A 23,047-nucleotide genomic window follows, 5' to 3' on the forward strand; every position below is an offset into this window, starting at 1 on the left:
AATTTACATACCCTGGACAGCTGAAACAGTTTGTTAGTTCTTACTACCTTCTCAACTCACTGGGATTAGAAAATTAATCTTCAGACTTAACATTTCTAACAGATCTTGCTAGAAAGGACCATCTTATGACAAGCCCTCTTCCTCTCTTGATGTACCTGGAATTTATCATACTTATATCATTAAATTACAACAGAGATAGCTAAAACAAACATGAAGATGCTTCTGCAACACATTTTTTTTCCCACAGATTAAGAGTCAAATCTGAATTGAAAATGATTAGATCTAATTCAATCAGTTTAGGGTCTGAGGAAAAAAAAAAAAAAAGCAGTTTGGCTTACAGGTATATATTTGTCAATTATTTTCCTTCAAATCAAGTCTGCATTCAGTAACTCCAATTCCACATGAATGCTAGTGGTTTTGCCTCCATTGGTTATGCAACTATTTGCAGTTCTTGAATATAGAGGAATTATTTTACAGTTAAGTCCTGTGTTTTGTATCAGCATTTTATATATTCAGAAAAGAGAAGGATTAGCTATTTACTACTGCAAATAAATGGAATTTATGAAATAAATAAGAAGTCTGTGCTTATTTTAAGAACTTGAAATGATTTCAGTTTATGGTAACACTGCTTCTGTTGTTCTAAATGATTTCAGACATAAAAGTTTCACTCAATTGTTATATTAATAAACAGATTTTGGAGAAAAATAAAAAATCACCTGCATTGTAATGTTGTCTTCCTGCTTCTCCACTGCTACTGCTACTGCCAAGACTAGTAGTGCTTTGTGCAAGCTCATTTGCAATTAGTCCTGGGACTCCAGTTCTTGATGACAGATTATCCCCTAAAATACTATCTTCAAAACCAGCAGGGAAGTTGAAGTCTCCTGGACCGTTTTCTTCCTTTAATATTAAAAAGAAAAATCAGCACATTTTTAGGTTAATTTAATTCCATCTTTATCTTCATTGATAATTAAGTTACTATTATTTTTACATGAAAGATACATGTAGACAACCTTCCTCTATATTGACAAAACAGAAAAAAATACTTTGTTAAAGGAAAAACAAGGAGAGAATGGGAAAAAAAAAAAAAAACAAACAAAAAACAAACAAAAAACCACGGAGTAACAGAAAATGCAATAAATTAAGGGAATTATTATGTTCCCTTCACCAAAATTCTAAGGAGTGGGTCAACATAACAAAAAAAGACCGTGAAGAAAACCTAGGCCATTACTTAAACGAAACAAAACAAAAAACCCCAAAAAATAAAAGATCTCTGAAAAGAACCATTAGTATTTATTATTATTGGAAAAATATAGGCAATAACTGGTCAAAAAAAAGAGAAATGTATTTTTTTATTTAGCAGAAAAGACCGTATTAGCAACATCAGTTAAATGTGTTTCAAGTAGAAATAAAACTACGCAGCTATTTCCTTTCTTCCCATTTCTTACAGAGATGGGGAATCATGGAATCATAGAATCACAAGGTTGGAAACGACCTTCAAGGTCATCTAGTCCAACTGTCCTCCCATCACCCTTACTACCACAAACACTAAACCGTATCTTATAGCTCCTCATCCAGATGCCTCTTGAACACTGCCAGAGACGACAGCACAACTTGTGGCTATTTCCTTGGATCCTGTTTGTTGAGAAGAGGCCAAACCCCTCCTCATCACAGCCTTCCTTCAGGAAGCTGTAGAGTGCAATGAGGTCTCCCCTGAGCCTTCTCTTCTCCAGGCTAAACAATCCCAGCTCCTTCAGCCACTCCTCATAAGACTTGTGCTCCAGACCCCTCACCAGTTTTGTTGCCCTTCTCTGGACACACTCCAGGACCTCAACATCTTTCCTGTAGTGAGGAGCCCAAAACTGAACACAGTACTCAAGGTGTGGCCTCATCAGTGCTGTGTACAGAGGAATGATTACCTCTCTACTCCTGCTGGCCACACTATTTCTAATGCAGACCAGGACGCCGTTGGCCCTCTTGGCCACCTGGGCACACTGTCAGCTCATGTTCAACCAACACCCCCAGGTTCCTTTCATCTTCACAGTCATCCTCAGCCCACTACTCAGCCCAAGCCTGTAGCGCTGCATGGGGTTGTTGTGGCCTTGATGAACCTCATCCCATTCACCTCAGCCCAGCAATCCAGCTCATCCAGATTCCTCTGAAGGGCCTCCCTTCAGGCCCCTCAGGGAGACCAACACTACCTCCCAACTTGGTGTCATCTGCTAACTCGCTGAGGGTGCACTCAATCCCCTCATCTAGGTCATCTGTAAAGATATTAAACAAGATGGGCCCCAGTACCGACCCCTGGGAGACACCACTTTTAACGGATAGCCAGCTGGATTTAGCTCCATTAACCACTACCTGTTGGGCACAGCCCTCTAGCTAGTTCCTTACCCAAAGAAGAGTACACCTGTCCAGGCCACGGGCAGCCAGTTTCCCCAGAAGAATACTCTGAGAGACTGTGTCAAAGGCTTTGCTGAAGTCTAGGTAGACTACATCAACAGCCTTTCCCTTGTCTACCAGTCTTGTCACCCAGTCGTACAAGGAGATGAGGCTGGTGGCAGAATTTGAAAAAGGAAACAAACTGTCTCTGTCTTATCAGCCTCGAGAGAAAACACAAATCCTTACAGAGCAAAGTACCAGATAAAAGTGTTAACCAGATCAAAAAGAAGTGTTTCCAAAGACAGACAAGTACTTTTGGAAGTACAGTAGTAAGATGCATACAGAAAAGGATTACATTATAATATCCATCTCTTACATTCTAAAATGTTTAAAACTGAAGATGACTCTTCATTAAGTGTGCTCACACAGGAACTTCAACATTTAATTACCAAATTCCCGAATAGTGTATTTACTAGAGCTTGAGCCATCTTTTATTGCATGCAGCTTTAATAGTCAACAACCTGACTTCTTAGGCTTGCGGAATTCAATTTTTCACTTTTTTTTTTTTTTTTTTAAAGCAATACTGTATAGTTTAAGATTAAATAATGTTGTTCTTACTGGCATTTCTTGGGGCAGTTTCTTTGAAAATAAATATAGCTACAAGTGTAGGAAAGAAATATTGAGAACATAACATGTTGAGCTTTGAGTTCACTACATCAGGACCATTTAATTCACTTTCACCTGAAAACTTTTTCAGTGCCAGCAGAAAACTCCAACATAAATATATATTTTTAAAATTAGCTTATAAAATTCATTACTTAATAAAAACACAATGTCGTGAAGGAACCTTCTGGGCACAGAAGTTAGCACTCTTAATTTTCTCTACCAAAATTTTTTATTTTTTAAAAATACTTGCCTCATCATCTGAGTAGCTATATGCTGAAGTTACAACTCCCCACATCTTGCTGGCCACACTGGCAGCCTGTTTCATGCCTGATTTTAGGACATCCATTTTTGGGCCAGACAATATGTTGTCTAACTTCAGATTGGACAAAGTTGTTACAACTGATCCTAAGGAGCCATGCGGAGAAGAACGACTCAGTCCTGTCAAAGATGAAGATCGCTCCTTTTGAACTCGTGGATGCATTTGTTGTTTTGGTCGTCCAGTAAATGTTTTGGATCTAGAGACAGAAGGACTTCTGTGATTTTCATAAGACTCAGGGGGTGGTGGGATGTGATCCAAAGGCAGGCTTGACCTCCTTTCCTGGTTGTGACTAAATGTACCAGAAGCTTCTGTTTCCCTGTCTGGTTTGTGCAGTTCCATGCTGGGAAACTTACTACTCATTGGGCTCTTGAGATTCATATAGTTCTCAATTTCATCCGCCAAATTCCGTGCTGCAACTGGTGACACTAGCTTTTCCTCAGCCTCTGGGAGTTTTGGTTGGATGCAGTCAGTAGCCAGCAAAGATAAAGGATCCAAGCCTACTTCAACATCTTCCCTTTCAATAGGCTTAACCACCCCATAAAAGCTATTCCTTTTAGTAGTTGCATCTTTGGATTCCACTTTCTGGTTTTTGGACTCAGCTACCTGTTCAGTTTTCATATCCTCTACCATTGTCACATTTTCATTTCTTCCATTCTCGAGATGCTCCTGCCCTTCCCCAGGTTCCTCCAACACTGGTGAAGTTCTATGCTCCAATTCCCAATCACTATCAGTAACACAACTCCAAGTGCCATTTTTGTCAGAAACCTGTTGGTCAACGGCACTATCAAAGCTGTAGGATTTACTTGTATTACAGGGTGAAGTTTTGGCCCCAGATAAAGCTGCCGTTAAAATCTTGGCATCTTCTCCCATCATTATTGCTATTTCTTTAGAATGCAAGTCCAAGCTCCCTTTTTTCAACAGCATTCCTGCTTTGCTTTCACTGCTGAAACTGCAGCTTCTCTCTGAAAATAGTTTCTGCCTCTTCTGTCCTTTCTCACTTGTCTTCTTAGGAGGAGCGTCACCAAAGACTGCATCTTCAACTGAATCCTGGGTTACGGACAGTAGGTTTGAACCAGTTTCTAAAAGAGAAATGGCTTTAATGTGGTATCCATAACCATCAAAACTGTTGCTGTCTGAAGTCATCTAGCATTTCTACTGAGAAGACAGTGAGCAACATAATCTCAAGGTCCCATAAGAAAGTTAAACTGATATTAACATACTATTTTACTGGATGCAAAGTTACCCTGAAGATCAAAAATCTTATCTTTTGACTCTGTGAAGCTTTTTCTGGCTTCTGCCTCTTTTCTTGTGCTTTCCCCCTAGCAGACAGTAAGTAATACTTCAGTGATTGAAGGAAAGTACAATTATAGTTCTGTGTTCTAATTAATTTTTTCCTCTGATCTATCTTCACAGATTCATACATCAAATTCCATACTTCATTCTGAAGAAAAGTATAATGTTCAGGCACAACAAAGAAGCATGGTTTTGTTTATGATAGAAATACATAGAAGAACAACAAATTCAGCAAGTATAAGATATTAACAAATCCTAAAAACGTTCCCATTTCCTCAAAGCAACATGTCCTTAGAAAGGTTAGGTAAGCAAAAATTTTTTACTTCTAATGATCTCCATAAGGAAAGAAATCCTACTGTATTAGTATTCCAGTAGAGCACTGGATGTATCATACCCACTTGCTTGAGAATATTTGAGTGTTCTACTGATGCAGCTGCTTCTTCTGACCAATTTCTTGTCTAAGACTCAACTCCTTGATATCAAACTAAATGCTGACAACTCTCTTAAAAAGTCCTGCTGTTTTGTACCTGACCACTGAGCATGGACTACATCACCTTAGTCAAAGATAGGCATAAGAAAAGGAGGGAGAAAAAGAGCCCCAAGATTTGTCTCCATATACCCATTAGTCTTCCTCATTAAAAAGCACCAGATTTGTAAATAAATCTTGTGTGTCACTGAGAAGATATGTACTGATCCCAGATTATACACTGGCAGCATAAGACACTGAATGTATGTGACTTGTCCAAGGTCGCCAACATTCAGGTGACCAAAAGTCAAAAGTAAAGACTTTAGTTCTCCTGGTTTCCTATTACATTACTAAAACTTGTCACTGTGGGACAAGAAAGACCTTGAGTTCAATCTACTGAGCGCTATTGGTTTTCAACCTTAATATCCATAAATTCTTTTAAAAATCATCTAAAAGGGATAATAGTGGAAACTAAATATTGTTAAGACATTTGCACTTTCATTGGAAGTATTTCTTTAGTAGCACTGACGATGTTGCAAAACATTATAGCACAACAAGCTCAAGACTTCAGCAAGTTCTGTTTCAGTGACTCACCACCACTGTTTTTCCTTCCACTGCAATCAAAAATGCCAGATGGAACTTTCACAATACTGTTACCCCAAGCAGGCGGATCTGCTGGACTATGAACTTCTACATTTAGCTGTTTTTTCTCATCAGGTTCCTCAGTGCAAACATCTAAAAGAAAGATAACGTGAATTTTAGTTAATTAAACTGAACAACTCCACATACACTGCTACAGAAAACAAATACTCTGTTCTGCTATGCAGTTACAATCTGAAAGGTCAGTCCTATCAGTAGGTAGCATTTTCTGGGGGCAGTATCTTGGAATACAACAGTAGAGAGTATGACAAAGAGAGTGTGTGGCTCATGAGACTATAGTTTGTGCCATTTTCTTTCCTTGGTGTTTTTCCAACAAATCAACGCAGAGTAGCAGTTCTCAGTTTTTCATGGAAGACTGTTTGTCTAACGATAACATCAGAAGCCTGATATAACTGACATACAGGATTTATTAACACAAATACGAAACAGATTCAGTAACAAAATAACAAATCACAGAAAAATTAAGGACAAAATCTGGAGAAAGGCGATTTTCATATTGTCTTCAGTGGGAAAGAGCTTGTAGAATAAGTAGTGCCTTTTATTAGGCCTACTGGTACAACTTAAAAAATGGTCAAGAGTTCAAATACACACGAAGGAGAGAAATGGAATACAAAATACCATACGATTTAGCACTTCTCCATTTTTTTCATCTATACTACATTAGTCACATAAAAGACTATTTTCAACCACATGTACTCCACTGCTGTTGTCTCGTGCACAGCAAACGTCTAGCAGATTCTATGATGCTATATTTTGACCTTGGTAACATTTTCAAATGTTAGGTATTTGCAGTAGACTAATGGATGAAGAAAGTATATTAAAAACATCATCAGTATAAACACGCATACTTAACCTCCTATTAGTTCTTCAGCTTTAGAAGAAATGTCTTCTTGTACTTGTGCTTCACTTGCATGAAGATTATCTCCATTATCCCTTAACAGTTCATCCTTAGATCCATAGCCCTGGTCTGACTGACAGCCTGTTCAAAGGAATAAAAATATCAGCCTCAGATTAGTTTTCCCTTGCTGAATTTTTCAGTAGGAAAATAAAAAGCTGAAATTAATTTGTTTCATGTTCTATCCTGCCAGAAATGTTCAGAGTAAGAATCACCAAAATGCCTAATCTGTGCACAGATCTACTTGGTAATGGTGACAACAGAGATAATTAGACTATGTAGTGCAATCGACGTTTTCTAATTTACATAAAATTACTTTTATGCTATATAAGCATTATTTCTCCAAGAGCACTTATTTTAACACCTCTCCTTTCTCATTATTAAGAAATTTTTCATTGCTGGGCAGTCTATATTATCATGTACATTTACAAAAGAGATTTACGATTACAGTTGTAATTGAATCAACTTCTAGCAATGAAAACAGCTCTGAAAACAACTCTACTGCAAACTGTGCTACGTTTTTGCAGTATAGTACAAATTACAGAAAGTAACAGAAAAAAACTAAAAACCTAAACTTTTAAAACAGTTGTTCTTCTGTGGTACCTGCCATATTTGACACTTGTAACTCATTCTCTCATGAAATAATAAAAATACAGTCCAAAAAAGCTACCACAGGAAACAATAAAAAAAAGACTCATTCTTTGTTCACTTTCATTGAAAGTGCTGCTGCACATGCAGAAAATATCCAAATATTTTGTGAGACATATTCCACTGCAGCATGCTAAGCAAGATTATTTATATGCCTCAGAGTACCTATCAGAATACAGGACAGTGTTTGGAAAGATCAAATTGTAAGTAAGACACTGGGAACAAAATCTAAGCTAACAGTACAAAAGGTATTAGAATGTTCCATAAAATTTGAATGACTGATGCACTCTTAATTTTTCCAACATAGAGCAAACGCAGAAACATGTAACCAACAATTACAACATTTGACTACTGTGCAAAATAACCTTCTATACACAAAAGCTACTTCTGATATTCTTTGGTCCCTATTTTCCCTCTACTCTTATCTTGGTGACGTTAGTCTCTCTGCATTTCACTGAAGTGAAAATACCCTACCAATAAATGGGCAAATTACCTGCAGAAGTAACAGCCAAGGGTAGAATTAATGTACATGTGCATCCAAGGCTTCACACCATGTAAGTCTGCACCCCACACCATGATAGTCAAGGACAAATGCAGCACCCAAGAGACAGCAAAGAGCAAAAAGCAGAGCAACAAGGGCAGAGAGAAGGAGAGTTCAGTAATGTAGGCAGCCATATCAGATGAAGTTCAGGAATCAGACACCAAGTTCTCTTCAAAGAGATATCAAAAACATGGAGAGTGTGCAAGAACTATTTGTACAGTAAGTTTTGAGGTAAAAACAGAAAGAAAGTTTAGTTGAGACTGTGCATAGGTAGCATGTAACGAGCAGCAGATACTAAAAATCACAGATTTTTATCTCAAGTTGTTATTTTCTGTGTACTCTTTCCACTTCAATTTAAACACCAGTGCACACTGCACTCAGGGCTAAGTTTTTCTCCAACTTATCAACTGTCTTTCCATTTACATTAGCGTGCCTTCTAAAGACTGTATGACAAGAGTTCAAATCATTTGTACATTTATTCCAAAAATTAGGTGAACTCTGGTGAGAAACTCAGTCATGGCCTTTAAAAGCATGATTTACTATGACCTAGCATAACAAACTAATTCTAGGAATGATAACTAGACTAGTTATCATAACTAGCAGCAGCATTTCTAAGCATTAACTTTCTCCCTCTTTTCCTTTAATATAAACAAGGACTTCACTCAGTGGCCATTCATTTCTATGAATGAATATGCAGAACCTGAACACCAGGGGCTTCCTACCTTTTATACAGATTAGCAAAGCAAAGTTCATGAGATCACAGCATGGTATTTAGTTTAAAATAGCTGTACTTCTGCTACACTTCACTCTAAAGAAGGGGCACAAGCTGTGACAGAAGAGTAATATTCAATGACTATCCTTCACAATGATTAACATCATGCTTCATTCTCTACAGCCTCATGAGGGGAACATGGTGGTGGTAAAGGGGAAATCAACAGGAGAACAGAATATTTTGCCTTTTAGGGGACTGTTAGTAGTGAAACCCAGCAGAATCTAGTACCTGTGCTAGAGTGATTATCAATGGAATCAAGCCTGACTAAGTCACTGACGAAGACAGTGTGTTCCCCACTGTTAGCATCATTAGAACTATCCACGCTACCATGGCTCACCATGTCCCCATCACTTCCACCCGTGGTATTCCGCAGAGCTAAAGACATGAATGAGAGCTGGTTAGTAAAAGAGGATTTAAAATTTCAGACTTTCAAACGCATCTAACCTCTTCAGACAACAGCAAACACTTTTGCTTGTACAAATTAAATGAGAATATGAAATTCCAGCAACAGAACTTAGACAATTTGTACTTCAGTATGGGAAAGACATTCTAAGACAAACAGTCTGAGCATCAAGTCAACATCAAGTCAATTTTTATATACTTTAGGAAAGAGTTTCCACTTGTAAAAGCCAGGATGTTAGCTGCAGTCTCTCAGAAACCAAGTCATGCTGTCATTCAGCAGAAAAAATGCACTTCATCTAACTTATTACCTGATATCACAGATATGCGTGGGCTCTGCGTTGCTTTCTTTAGGCATTGCCTAAATTGTGCTGTGCCACGAACTACATTTCGTACCTTTGTCCACAGAAATATGCCGCTGCGGTTACTGCTAGGCCAAGGAGATTCTAAAACAGCCTACAGAAAGGGAGATTGCAATAACAACATAGTAACACATTTACACTAAGGAACACAGTACAGTGAGAATGTTTTCTTTCCATGCTGAGAAAAAGATATTATCTACCAGCAGTGTGAAGGACAAATATTTCCATTTCTGCTTGCTTTTCCCTTTTATGTGACAGCTGTGGATTCACTAGCTGAATGGCAACTGACTGTGGATCAAGTTTTGTTCAGGTAAACAAGATGGATTTCATTTATATTAATATCATATAGAAAAAACAAAAAATCATAGTACAGACTCCTTTCTTCTTACGTTACAGAGGTTACTATGAAACTCCATCAGAAAAGTACAGGCACATCGAGCAAGGAAAGGAGGAAGCTACTTCAACTAGTCTAATTTCAACCAGTCACGAGTCTTGTTGCCTTAAAGGACATACCTAGGAACAGATGGCCTTAGAACCCTGGAACAGTTTGGGTTAGAATAGACCTTAAAGATCACCTAGCGCCAAAGCCCCTGAGAACAGTCAACATCCATTAGATAAGACTGCTGAAAGCCTGGCTTTGAACACCTCCAGGGAAAGGCATCCACAGCTTCTCAGCACAATTTATTGCAGTATCTCACCACCCACTGACTACAGTGTTTCTTTCAAATACCTAACACAAATTTATCCCCTTTTACTTTCAAACCATTCTCCCTCGTTCTATCACTAAATCACTTTCTAGTACCCTCTTAGGTACTAAAAAGTAAAGTAATAAATAAGTAATAAGTAAATAAAATAACGAGCACATATAAATAAAAAATCTGGTAATTGAAAAACTATTAATGTACAGACGTTGCTCCAAAATTTATTACTTCCACTTGGAAGACTTCTATTTCCCATGGAAATTACAATAGTTACAAAGAGCACAATAACATCACATGATTGAGTAAGTTCTCATCTACAAAACACTATTTTTCAACACAGTTACCACCATTAGCTATGCATTTTTACCAGTGATGAACAAAAACCTGCATGCCAAGATCATAAAAATCGGCACCAGTGGGCATCAAGTGTTTCACAGCTGCTACAACAATGTCATTTCTGAAATGCATCATCAAAGGGTGCCATTTTTTCAGCATGAAATAATTCAATTACACCTTTTTGTTTCAGATGTACTTACATGTCGTTTTGTCAGACTGACTCTCGGCTGCCATCTGTCACATGGCAACAAAATGTAACAGAATACTGGTGTAAAGGTTCAACCTCTACTAGCATACTATTAACATAATGAAATAGGAAGCAGTTCTTTCATACCAGCCCAAGTATATTTCAACAGAATTAATGATTAGACAAACAGCATAGGAATATATATATACATAATGCCATAGATCAAGTTAAATGCGCCCAACAGAATCAACAAATTTTACTTGAGCCTTTCGGAAGTCTTGACACTGTACTACAGGGCAAGGAGATCAACAGCGAGGAAGACATTTGATCAGTATCCTTTGTCAAGATTTCTCCTACCTTATTGTAATAGCCGTAAGTGATGGCATTTGGCTGTATTCCAGCATTTTTCATTTCAAAGAGGACTCTCACAGCCTGAACAGGCTGACCCCACAGTCCACAGAGCTGCATTACAACTCTGTAGCAGACCTGATAAGATACAGAAATCCATTAATGAATTCATGACAAGTATTTTAAAAACAGCTGAAGGTCTTCCAGATTTCCAATTCTTACACATGCATATGGGAAAGATACAATGAAGTAGCTACTCAACTAAAAGCTAAAAGAGGGAGCAAAAATTAAACAGGAAATCACACAAGCTGAAATAACATCAGCAGCCACGTTATTAAGCCCTGACTTCTCCTATGTCTCTTCTGCTTGCGAAAGAGAGGAGGGAAATACACACCCATTCAAAGAAGTGGGATAACCTGCTTCTTTGTGTCTGCACATTCTACTGCAAGAACAGAATGCTGCGTACAAATCAATTACACCTTCTGTTCACTATGATGGTGGAGTATTAATTCAAAGTTCATTTTAAAAAGAAGGATATTCAAGAACTTCTTACTGAAAGAGGTCTGAAAGAATACCAGTAACATTAAGTTGGAGTACCTGAAAAAACTAACATGATGTTAGTGATTAAAAAACAGGCTACAAGACTATTTCAGTATAGCTTTAAAACAGGACAAACTATAAGAATGCTTCACCTGCTGTTGCCTGTGAAATACACTATACTTGCACCTTGTTTTCCATGTTCACTGTAATGATATTCTATTTACACTTGCCTCATCTAGTGGTTCCACATCAGTTTTCCTCATTTTAATTAGAATATCATATGCCTGCTGCAGAGCTTTGACCTTAGGATGTGCAACTCTGACGTAGGCTGGCAGACAAATAAACCATAAGCTGTAACTGTGGCTGAAGAGACACTTGGCCCACTGCGGAGGGCTTACGTAGAATTTCTTGGCTAGCTTATGAGCTGTTTTTATCTCCTGTAAGGGTGAAACAAAACAACAACGAAGAAAGACAACAGAGATGGAACAAGCAGAATCTAGAAATCATTACTAACTCAAAAACCAGACTCTTAAAGGAAGCATTTAAAAACAACAGACAAACATTAAACTGACTTTCCACTCTTAACACTCTCTTACTAAGGCTCTCCACAAGTGAGAAAAGAGCATCTGAATCCCACCCTCTCCTTTACTTTGCTCCTTTCATTCAAGCACTGCTTTCAATTTTTTTTTATTTTTTTTTTCTTTAAATATACTGCCTAAAGCTTTAAAACTGGTTTGAAAATAAACCTTCATCACAGATGCTAATTTCTCGCTCTCCACTTCTTTCCTTCGCCAATGTTTCTTCCCAATAGCAACACTGAGACCTACTCTCCAATAGCATAATTTGTAATACAAACAGGCAGTGGTAATTTTACAAAAACCTTTGTCTCTTTCAGTATTCACATAGTGGTTACCGTAAGACATATCTGACCTGTTTTGTCCTCTTTGCCATGAGTGCTGGACTATTTGAAATGCTGCATCCAGCTGGGTGTTTCCTGAAGGAGAGCTTGAGTTCCTGTGGTCTGTCAAAGAGCTTGAAATCTAGTCGTGGGAAGTTTTTATAGCTATATAGATTATTAAAACAAAAAAACAAAAAAAAAAACAAAAAAAAAAAAAAGAAGAGAAAAGCTTTTCCTATATCCATTGATAGCCCTATGAAGACAACTTGTGAACAAAAAACTAATAAAGAGAATAAAGAACCAAGAGGAAAGGACAGCGAGCATGCAGGAGTGAGAAAATGAGATTCTCTGAGTCCTACTCAAAAAGATACTGAAAAAGGAAAAAAAGTATATTAAATCTTAGTAAAAACTGTGAATTCAAGAACAAGACTGCCACACCACAGAGGACAGGGAAGTAGAAATGATGATTAATCAGGACAACAGCAGGAAACAGAACTTTTATAACATCCAAGAAAGAGTAAGAAAAAGCAAATATACACTTGCTGAAACTCCACACTTCCTGCATAGGGCTGAAAAACACTGAATGAAAGATTTGAAAAGCTTTTTCTCTTTCTTTGTTTTTGGTTCATTCTTAGAGATCAGTAATATTGGGAAGATCCATTACTCATCCTTTCTGGGTGAAAGAAAGAGAATGTACTCAAGGTACTACAAAATACACCTAAATGGCTCAATGACAGATACATGTTGAATACATAGGTCACTCCAAATGTAATGATTCCTATCTATTTCCATGGACCAACAGCTAAAAGCACAATAACAATACATGATAGAGCAAACTCTCAGCTACAAAAATCTATTTTTCAATACCGTTACCACCATTAGCTATGTATTTTCTCCAGTGATGAATAACAGCCTGCATGTCAAGCTTAAAAATTTTCACCAGCAGGAGACAACCAACTGTTTCACAGCTGCTATGATGGTGAAATGCATCACCCACCACTTCACTGTGACCATATCTACTGCTTGGTCTCCATAAACATTGAGCAAGCATTATAAATGTCTGTAGGTACAACTTTTTTTAGCATGGAAGAATTCAGTGACACCCTTTCACTTCAGATGCACTTCCATATCAGATGCCATTTTGTTAGACTGCCCCTCTACTGCCTTCTGTCACATGGCAACAAAATGTAACGGAATACTGTCAAGGTTTAACTTCTATGCCCATGCCACCAACATCTGCCTCTGATGTGATAGGCAAATATAATAAAATTGGAGGCATTACTTTCAAAGCACCATCATAACAAAGAATTGGTATAAATCTGGCAAACAGTTATAGAAAGCTTAGAACTAAAATCTGCTTGCCCTCAAACATACATAAAATACTGACCTCTAGACATTCAAAAAATTAGCAGAGTCCAAACAGATCACATTTCTATTGATGTTATACATGACATCTCATTATAATAAGTTTTGAACCAAGTTGGAACATTTGCCCTATTTAACATCATAAGCATTCAAATACTTCAGTTCTTCTCTATTTTGTTCTTTGAACTGTACCTGTATTTTGGAGCTCGATCTTGTCCATCATCAGGAGGAGGTTCTGGTGGCATTATAAATACTGTGTGTTCACTTTTTTGTGATTCATCAAGCTCAATCAACCGTGCATCTTCAGCAGAATCTACATCAACCTGAAAACAGAATTTGTAATCTGAGCTCTGAAAGTAGTTTCAGGATACAATTAACATTATATATATGTTGTGTGTATATATATAAGTGCATATATATATATATATATATATATACACACGCAACAATACATATATATATACACACACACAACATATATATATATATATGGTGTGTATATATATATGTAATATATACAATATACAAAAAATACAATTAACATTATATTATATATATCACAATATATGTTTATATATGTTAATATTACCTTTACACACACACACACACATATATATAAAGCATCTATGATTAAAATGTACATTTGAACGTGTAAAGTAGATTTTCAATATGTATTTTATATATTGTGTATCAGCACAATATAAACATATATAACGTTTATATTTGCTTTCAACATTCAAGTCTACAGCCCTGGCTTGTCATTTCTATTTCATGATAAAACATTGAGAAACAAAGTACCTTATCTCCTTTTTCTGTTCCTTTATCTGGAAAGAGCTACAGAAAGAGGAAGAAAAAATTAGAGCTTTTCCTCAACTTAAAAAAGATCCTATATAGCCTTATTACAGCTGTAGGATTTACTGATGCATCAAATGAGCAACACTTAAGTTTCCAGACTACTGTGGAAACAATTATGCTTGCTTTCATAGAATTACTTCACTGAAAGCAAGAAAAGGCAGTTATCATCATGTTTTCAATGTTAAAATTACAGGCTAAACATAATTTAAAATCTATTAAAGAAAGGAATTTAACTTAATTGAAAGAAACTACTGTTAAGCAGATACTTTCAATATGAAAATCTAAGTCTGTGACACATTAATAACCTGCACTAAGTTATTAACATTATTAAACAGAGCACAGCCTAGATGCATAGCCTGGATGTCCAATACTCAGGAGAAGAAAAATGTATGGAAACTTAGAAATTTCATGAAGTGTTTCAAAGTGTTAAATGATCCGAATCAATACAGAATCAAGAGATTCACTCTGTAAGAACTTGGCACAAAAGTGAAGGTTCTATACATATACAAATTAACAATGCATAAAATCTTTTAGCTCCTAAATTTTAGTTTGTCAACTTGCCATTTTTCAAATGAAGCTACGATCTCAATAACCTACCTGGACCAGAGCCATGCTGAAGAGACTTTGTTCCAAAAAAAAAAAAAAAAAACCCAAGTGGGTAACATCAATCTTAGTTAAACAAATATAAGCAATTAAATGAAATGTTATCTATGGAAATCAATTTTGATGACAAGCCTGATCATTTGGCATATTTTTGTTCAAAATTCAAACTGCATGAAAAAGAACACCATAAGTGACCACTGGTAGATAATTCCAAATTACAGGGAGGCTGAATACTGTTTAAAGGAAACAAACAAGGGTGCTGTGTTATAAGATATTGGTACTTCTAGCATTTGCTAATAGCTTGAGCCCTCCAGGATTTCGATAACAGTTTCCTGTATTAACACAGAAAGTGGTAGCCACTCAAGAAGATGGAGGATGACAACAACTCAGAAATATATCTCACACAACACTTGCTAAAAGGATACCAGTCTTTGCAACTAAAAACCAATATAGCAAGTAAAGTGAAGTATACAATTTAATAATATTAGCATGTTTTTCACCTTTTCTATGCAGTCGTCAAAAAATGCCAAGCCTGTGTCCTTGTCACTCACAAAACTGCACTCTTCAATAAAGCTGCTGAATATTTGCGTTTTGGTGAGGTGTGTATAGAACTTTGCATATGCACGGTCTCTACTTTTCAAAAATCCTGGTTAGAAAAAGGAACACACAACTAAATACCAGTTACAATTTCCATAAAAAATTGACACAGAACATATCAACATAAACTATTTAAAGTGCAAATAAATAAAATGTTGGCTTTTTTAGCATAAACAACTACTTATCACTACTTGCATTCAGAAGAATAGAATAAAATTTTTAAAGGTAATTTTCCCCACACAGTTGATGATACATGGCAAGTAGCCACTTCCTTGTAATCATTCAATTTATTTGCTGGATTTGTTTGCTTTTTATGCATGGAAAAGGAGAAGACCTCCACATTGAAAAGCATTTAGAAGAAGTATAAAACCCTTCTGATATCAGAAGAGGTGCTACACCTGAAAACACCTATATCTTTCTGAGACTTGGAATAAGAATATCTCTTCTAGGTAACTCAAAAACAAGACAAAAAACCACCAGTGACTTTTCAGCTGGCATTAAACACAAGAGCATATTAGAAAACTTACGGTGATAAGGTCAGGAAAATAAGAAGATACTTGCTAACTACTGTTCATTACGTTTCTGATCTTTGGTAAGCACTCTCTTATTTTCCCATCTGCACCAAAATAATAATAATAATTTGCTCTTCATTACTAGGCTTATGGCATTTTTGCTATGTCCAATTTCAAAGACATTATTCCCTAAGAGGTGCCCTTAGAGAATATGCCAAGCAGAGAGGGTATCCCACTGTTTCCTCAATACCAGAGCTCTTAAAAAATGAAAGTTCCTGTTTACACACATCAATGCTCTAATCAATTTTGAATAGCCTGATTTTATATAACTGCAATTCTAAATATAGCCAAAAGCTGTATAACCAAAGAAAAACCTAAACTTTGAAGTTAAACAGCTCCACAATTCTTAAACTGTAACGCTGCCAGTGTTATCAGTGGCTGATTTATCTCAACCTCACCTTGATGATCAAACAAAGAATCAGCAGCAGTTGCTTTATTTGAAGGTGCCTGGGTGATAGGTTTAAGGAATGTTCTGTAACCCTTTAAAATAGATGCCATAAAACGCAGGAAAGCTTCCTGGATCTCCATCTCAAGTTCTGTCATCTTCTTCTGCCAGGAAAAATCTGCTTCAATAGGAGTCATCTCCACTGCAGAGCCTTCTTGAGTTTTCCTGTGAACTAGCAAACAGCAATATATAGAATCCTGTATTAAAATGCAGTGCAGGTGAACAGACAACTTTTGCAAGATGCTGATGAAGGTATGAATCTTTTTTCTTTTTTTATTGCCCATATTCAAGAATTACCTACACTGGAAACTAGATTTTTCCTTGGCACTTGATTACTTTCCAATTGATCAGGCCCATATAAGAAACAGTTACCTCAGCAGGTAAGCAGCAGTAACCTAAGCAGCAGGCTTATGTGTTTTCCCTATTATCAAGCCCTCACTGATCTGAGTTAATGAAATGATTCTCTTTTGAGTTAATACAACCACATACACAACTAATTGTTGTCTTTCAGTAGTACATCAACTGAAACACAGAGGAGTGATCGAAGCAAATGGTGAACAAAAGCAGATGACATCCAGAGTTTACTCTGGCATTCTTCAAGAAAAAAGATAATAGCAGAAACTGCTGAAAATTCAACTTGGAACAGATTACAATTCCAGATTTTTAAAATAAGTATAAAAGTAAATAATAGTATAAAATAACAAAAGAACACTGGTTCTTCTCCACTTAACATTGGAAAACAGCTTGCAGCATTTATACATATAGATTACTCTGAAAGCAATGCCTCCATGGAAACTACAACAGCTACACAAAACAAACAACACTATACGATAGAGCAACACAACGCTATTTTTCAATATACCACCATTAGCTATGCATTTTCATCACTGATAAACAACAGCCTGCATGCCAACCTCATAAAAATCTGTACCAGCTAGGATAACCAACTGTTTCACAGCTGCTATGTCACTGCTGAAACACACCACTCACCACCTGACTGTGCTCACATCTGTTGTTTGGAGTCCGTAAACATTTAGCAAGCATCAATGAATGTCAATAGATGCCATTTATTCCTTATGGAGGAAATCAGTTCCATACCCTTGCTTCATCTACACCTTCATATCAGATGTCATTTTATCAGACTACCCCTCTGCTGTCATCTGTTGCTCAGAGGTACACATTCAATTATAACTTGTAATGAAATATTGTTGGGAAGGTTCAACCTCTATTGCCATACCACCACCATCTGCCTCTGACATGGTGGGCTAACACAATAGAATAGGATCTTTTAGAGCATTCCTTGTATCAGGTAGAGCATATGGGATTTCCTGCTGACAAAGCAAAACAAAAAAATTGATGCTTTCTAACAGATCAGGTAAAGACTATCTGAAAAACAAAAAAAATAAACAAATCCAAGGCAAGAAAGCCCAAATCCTAATTAATGCATTTTTCTGTTCCTGTAGCTCACCAACTTTGTATATCTGTTGTATACCTATGAAGCTGTAACTATCCCTGTTACAGCAAAGCAACTGAACACACTCTGAACCATCTTATGTTGAAGATTCTATCTATGGACAGATAGACGCTATACATGAAATACGCTCAGTCAGATACAAGTTGGTTTTTATCTTTCCAAGATATTAATTTGATGACCAGTTTTTTTTTTCCTTTTGACAAAATACTTAGTCAATATTTTGCTTCTTGATTATTTTTGTAGTCAGCATTAGAGTTATTCACCAGTGTCTGCACAATACCTGAAGCACTGAGCATGTAAGATACTGCTCATTTCCTCTATCATTTTTTATCAGATTCATGAACATGGCTGACACTGAAATACAAATGTTTAAAAATGTTTAAAAATTCCAAATATGAGGAAGTCACAGGAAAAGGAAAAAAGCAAAAGAAAAGAAAAATTTACATCACACTTTACGAAGAAGTACTTACATTTATATGTTAATTATAATTTAAGACTTGTAGATGTGTATCAGAAAATTTAGTAGTTCTTTTAATATTTATTTTCCCTGCTTATGCAGTTTCTGTTCTTATCCCTTCCCATTTTATTTTATTTATTTCACCTGCTGCCAGCTGTGGGTACAGCTTCTTTAAGGTGCTGAGCAGACTTTTACATGGCTTCTTAGGAAACTGCTTCCAGTTTGTGCTCTTCTTGTCATCTGATCTAAGAATAAAAGATAAAAGAATATTTAAAAATACAGACCGTATAGAAAAGAATTGCTTACACTGAACTACGTTAATTCATTTTCAGAAAAAGGAATTTATTTAAAAAGAAATCTGTCCACTGCCCCTGTTTATCTGAAATGAAATTTAGGAAAAAAAAAAAAAAAAAAAAAAGGCAGAAGATTGATATCGACTCAGAATTTCTTTTCTTCAGGAAAGAACAGTATAAATCCAATTATGAGTCAATTGTTCTCCAGTCTGCTAGGAGGACCTGCATTAATACTTGATTTAGACTCTTCACGTTTGAAGTTTCACATTGTTGACTTCCCTTTCAGAATTTTTATTACTCTCACTGGTACAGTCCAGGAACACCAATCTGTATGCGATTGCTAGTTATACTACAGTATATTTGCCTTATTGTTATTGATACAAATTAACACTGTTTTGGAATACAATATGAACTTGTTGAAAGAGAGGAAGAGAATGCCTATGTAGCATTCTGCATCAATGCATTCAAATGGCACAAATATATCACTTAAGAAGGGAGTCTAAGTTTCATAAATTAAAAATGCTTGCAGATGTCATCTCCCTTTTCATTTATTTTTTCCTCACAACAGCATGTCTTAAAACAGTGTGTTTTTGTTAAAAAAAAAAAAAAAAAAAACCATACAAAAGAAATTCTCAAATTTGCACCCAAGAAAGGATACTTTCCTTAATGAGATTTTGATGTTACTTTCACAGACAGTTGAAAACATCCAACAAAAAACATTAAGGAAGATGTTGAATGAATAAAAGACATTCAGTATTTCTGACTGTAAATGAAGCTTCAATCTATCATAAGGAAGATACCAGCAAACCTCTCCTAAAAACACCAAGTCAGACACAATGATGTACTAGAACAGCACTGAATTCTTCAGATATTTTTCCTGTATGGTGTAAAAGCTGCGCACAAAATAAAATTGAACATTAATACTCCTTGAAGTTTTTAGAACTCTATATGATCTTCAGCACCATCTCATTTACTTCAAGTCAAATGTAAGACATTCAATTTCTCTGTAAGTCAAGTAAATGGTATAAATTATATGTATAAAAAATTGAAAGCAAAAGATGATCAGCAGATTAGCTACTGAAAAAGAAATGGACTTATAAGACACAGGGAAAAAGTGTCGGAGTCCTTTCAGATGAGCAGAAATGAGGTCAATAACTAGCGTGTTTTTAGCTCAGTATCCAATAACCAGTGCAAGTAAGGTTTGCACTCGATCTTTCTGTCACTCATTCCAACAGAATCTTGACATTTTTCTCTCTCTACTACTACTTTATCTTCATTTTTTTGCAACCCAGTCTTTAATTTCCATTCTTGTTATGAATAAACAACCAACCAATCAGATACTTTTCTTCATATAAACAAGTTAGCTTCATTGCATTTCTTCAACGTGTTGCTCTTTCACAATATCTGTTACAATTATTTTTTTTTTGGATGACATAATACTTTGATGTACAACAGTGAAACAAGGACCGAGGAGAAGAAAAAGGCAAATAAAATGAACGCAATCTGCTTTGCTCTTTATTCCTATCTTTTGTGCTAGTAATAAAACAACGCACCTAACAGACTAAAATGAAAAGATAACTCAGCAATTTAAGAAATTAAAAAACTTATTCTCAATTCAGTTATTTGCACTTCCATTATGATCTACTACAAAATGAAGTTATTCTAGATAAGCCTCTCCTGGAGAAAATGTGGAAAAACTTGTCAGGCAATATCTTTACTTGAGAAAGTAAATTAAAACATAATTAAATGAAAATACTGTGTACCAAATGCAGGCAGTCCAAAGGATTTTGCTTGTTTGATCTCACTGAGAACTCAGCTCTTGTAACTTAAGAAAAATTAACACTTAATTAACGCTGACAAAGTGTCCTCACTGCAAAACAGCATCAAAAACTGCCATGATGAGTCCTGAAACTTTCATGTTCATACCAATGCTCAGTAAACACATACAAACCAAGCTCCAAAATGGTGGAGCCAGATGAAAAGGTGTAAAACAGTGGGATAATAAAAATAAAATATTCTTATATGGCTTTTCCTGCACATTTTCCTAGTGAGTACATTATAATTGTTACTTCATTTATAATATGCATCTGCATCACGTATTTGCCAGCAGCTCCAACTGCTGACCCTTCCTTTAATAAATTTTAGCTCTCTAAGAAACATGTGAAATGAGAAAAAGATTAGTGGGCAGGCAGAAACAATTAGACAAAATAGGTTTTAAATCAAATTTTCTCTAACGTAGTTTACCAATCTCTGCATCTACAGATAAATGTAAAAACTCCATATAACTTACATGTACACCATGTTTGTGTCTAAGTCAATGCACACAATATCCTGTGGTGGATCATACAGATCAAAATATCGTGAATCAACTCCAACAATAAATGGAACAGGTGCACTGAGGACGGTGGCCAGAGACAAAGGACAGAGGGGAATATATGGACATTGCCACTGAAATGGAAATATCATCTGAAGGAAAAATGAAATGAAACCAACGCATTAAAAAAGGACAACAGATATTGCACAATAAAAAAAGGTGAAGTTGTTACATGCAGTAAGCTGAAACTGCTAAGAACCTTGTTTTATTGTGAGAAAAAAAAAAAAAAAAAAAAAAAAAAAGACTACATTTGATCACTTTTTACAGCACACTTCTTAAATATTTATGAAAAACGTTGATCATTTCAACAGTTACAATTAGACATGCTAGGGTATTTTAACTAAATGATATTGCTAGGAAAAATGATCAGTTGATGCATCAAGCATTCTAATTCATCTAAGCTTCACAGTAATTACGGAGCTTGCAGCAATTTCCCTCGCTGCTGTACCGAACATTTTGTACTTACAGCTACTACAGCTTCGGCAACTCCTGTCAACACAGCCGGTCTAAGAGAATGAAGGAGGATCTTGCCTTCTAACAATACAAACAGTAACAGGGTAGCACAGTTTTCCGGTCCAAGATTCATGAGTAGAGTGCTGAAGTTTGCTCCACTAAGGGGTGAGTGGAAAAGGGGAAAAAAAGAACTTCTGATGGCTGTTTTGCACCCAACAGTTGAGTAATTATAGTATGATTATCACACACAAAATAGCCAGTCAGCAATCACCCCAACACAGGACTTGTACTGCCACAGAGAAACCTAAGTTCAAAATCCACTCTTAAAGAAGCTTACAATACAACACACTAACTGTGCTTTTTATAGCCCTATACGTGCACATGCATCTAAATTAACAATACAACAGATTTAAGGTATTAGCAACTAATCCAAGTACAAAATAACACCAATAGTTTCAAACAATGAGAAAAAGGCAAAAATCATGTTGAACAGTATCCATTTAATATTAATATCACAGTATCAAATCTAATATTAGACAAGTGAAAAAAAAAACAATCCATCCTTCTGATATCAAAATGCATTTTGTTTCTGCAATTTAATCTCCATTTTATTTGTTTGGACACTGTACAGACATTTCAGGAATTTTATTGATAACTGTCAGAGGCTTAGAGAGGTCTAAAATCTGCCCTTTGAATAGTGCTTACATCTTACTTTGCAGCTTGGTGTCTGGCTACAATTTTTCCCTTAAATGGCTGTGTAATGGATATGACTAAACACTGGATCTTTCTGCATACAGAATATTATGTACGTTAATATTTAAGGAAAAAAAAATTTTAAAAAAGGGACATTTTGGTTTTTTACTTAAAAATGAAAGAAAAGAAAATAAAAAGTCAAGTCAAATCCATAGGGATCTCCAGCCCTAAAAGAGTAGGCAGTACTCCCAGAGGCTGCAGTAATCCTCAAACACAAATATCAATTTTAAGGTATAAAATTTCTATTTCCAAAATGTTTGTGCATTGATTGATTTCAAGTAATTGCTTGATAAAAGTACCTCCCATGGATCCATAAAAGGTATAAATAATGCAAGATTTTTAAAAAGTCTATTTATGGTATTATAAAAGTTGCTTGCTACATATATTCCAAAGATA

At 36.0% G+C, this 23,047-nt stretch overlaps 1 protein-coding gene across 4 annotated transcripts in view; it reads right to left on the reverse strand.

The window, feature by feature from the left end:
* DENND4C (DENN domain containing 4C) overlaps positions 1 to 23,047 on the reverse strand; it is an 80,598-nt gene that overhangs the window by 23,564 nt on the left and 33,987 nt on the right. Inside the window, exons 9-24 of one of the 4 annotated variants that reach the window (XM_052701584.1) lie at positions 21,912 to 22,056; positions 21,362 to 21,537; positions 18,923 to 19,023; positions 16,801 to 17,019; positions 15,734 to 15,879; positions 14,574 to 14,609; positions 13,968 to 14,098; positions 12,443 to 12,575; positions 11,743 to 11,949; positions 10,982 to 11,110; positions 9,350 to 9,494; positions 8,868 to 9,014; positions 6,637 to 6,762; positions 5,718 to 5,858; positions 3,296 to 4,443; positions 717 to 897 (exon numbers count right to left, since the gene is read on the reverse strand). In XM_052701584.1, the coding sequence (XP_052557544.1) occupies positions 717 to 897; positions 3,296 to 4,443; positions 5,718 to 5,858; positions 6,637 to 6,762; positions 8,868 to 9,014; positions 9,350 to 9,494; positions 10,982 to 11,110; positions 11,743 to 11,949; positions 12,443 to 12,575; positions 13,968 to 14,098; positions 14,574 to 14,609; positions 15,734 to 15,879; positions 16,801 to 17,019; positions 18,923 to 19,023; positions 21,362 to 21,537; positions 21,912 to 22,056 (3,311 nt within the window). Of the gene's footprint in view, positions 1 to 716; positions 898 to 3,291; positions 4,444 to 5,717; positions 5,859 to 6,636; positions 6,763 to 8,867; positions 9,015 to 9,349; positions 9,495 to 10,981; positions 11,111 to 11,742; positions 11,950 to 12,442; positions 12,576 to 13,967; positions 14,099 to 14,573; positions 14,610 to 15,733; positions 15,880 to 16,800; positions 17,020 to 18,922; positions 19,024 to 21,361; positions 21,538 to 21,911; positions 22,057 to 23,047 lie in introns of all 4 variants that reach the window. The other 3 variants (XM_052701585.1, XM_052701583.1, XM_052701586.1) reach the window with 3 other exon arrangements.

Source organism: Tympanuchus pallidicinctus, unplaced genomic scaffold (assembly GCF_026119805.1).
Source record: "Tympanuchus pallidicinctus isolate F22 unplaced genomic scaffold, pur_lepc_1.0 scaffold4, whole genome shotgun sequence".
Classification (NCBI taxonomy): Eukaryota; Metazoa; Chordata; class Aves; order Galliformes; family Phasianidae; genus Tympanuchus; species Tympanuchus pallidicinctus.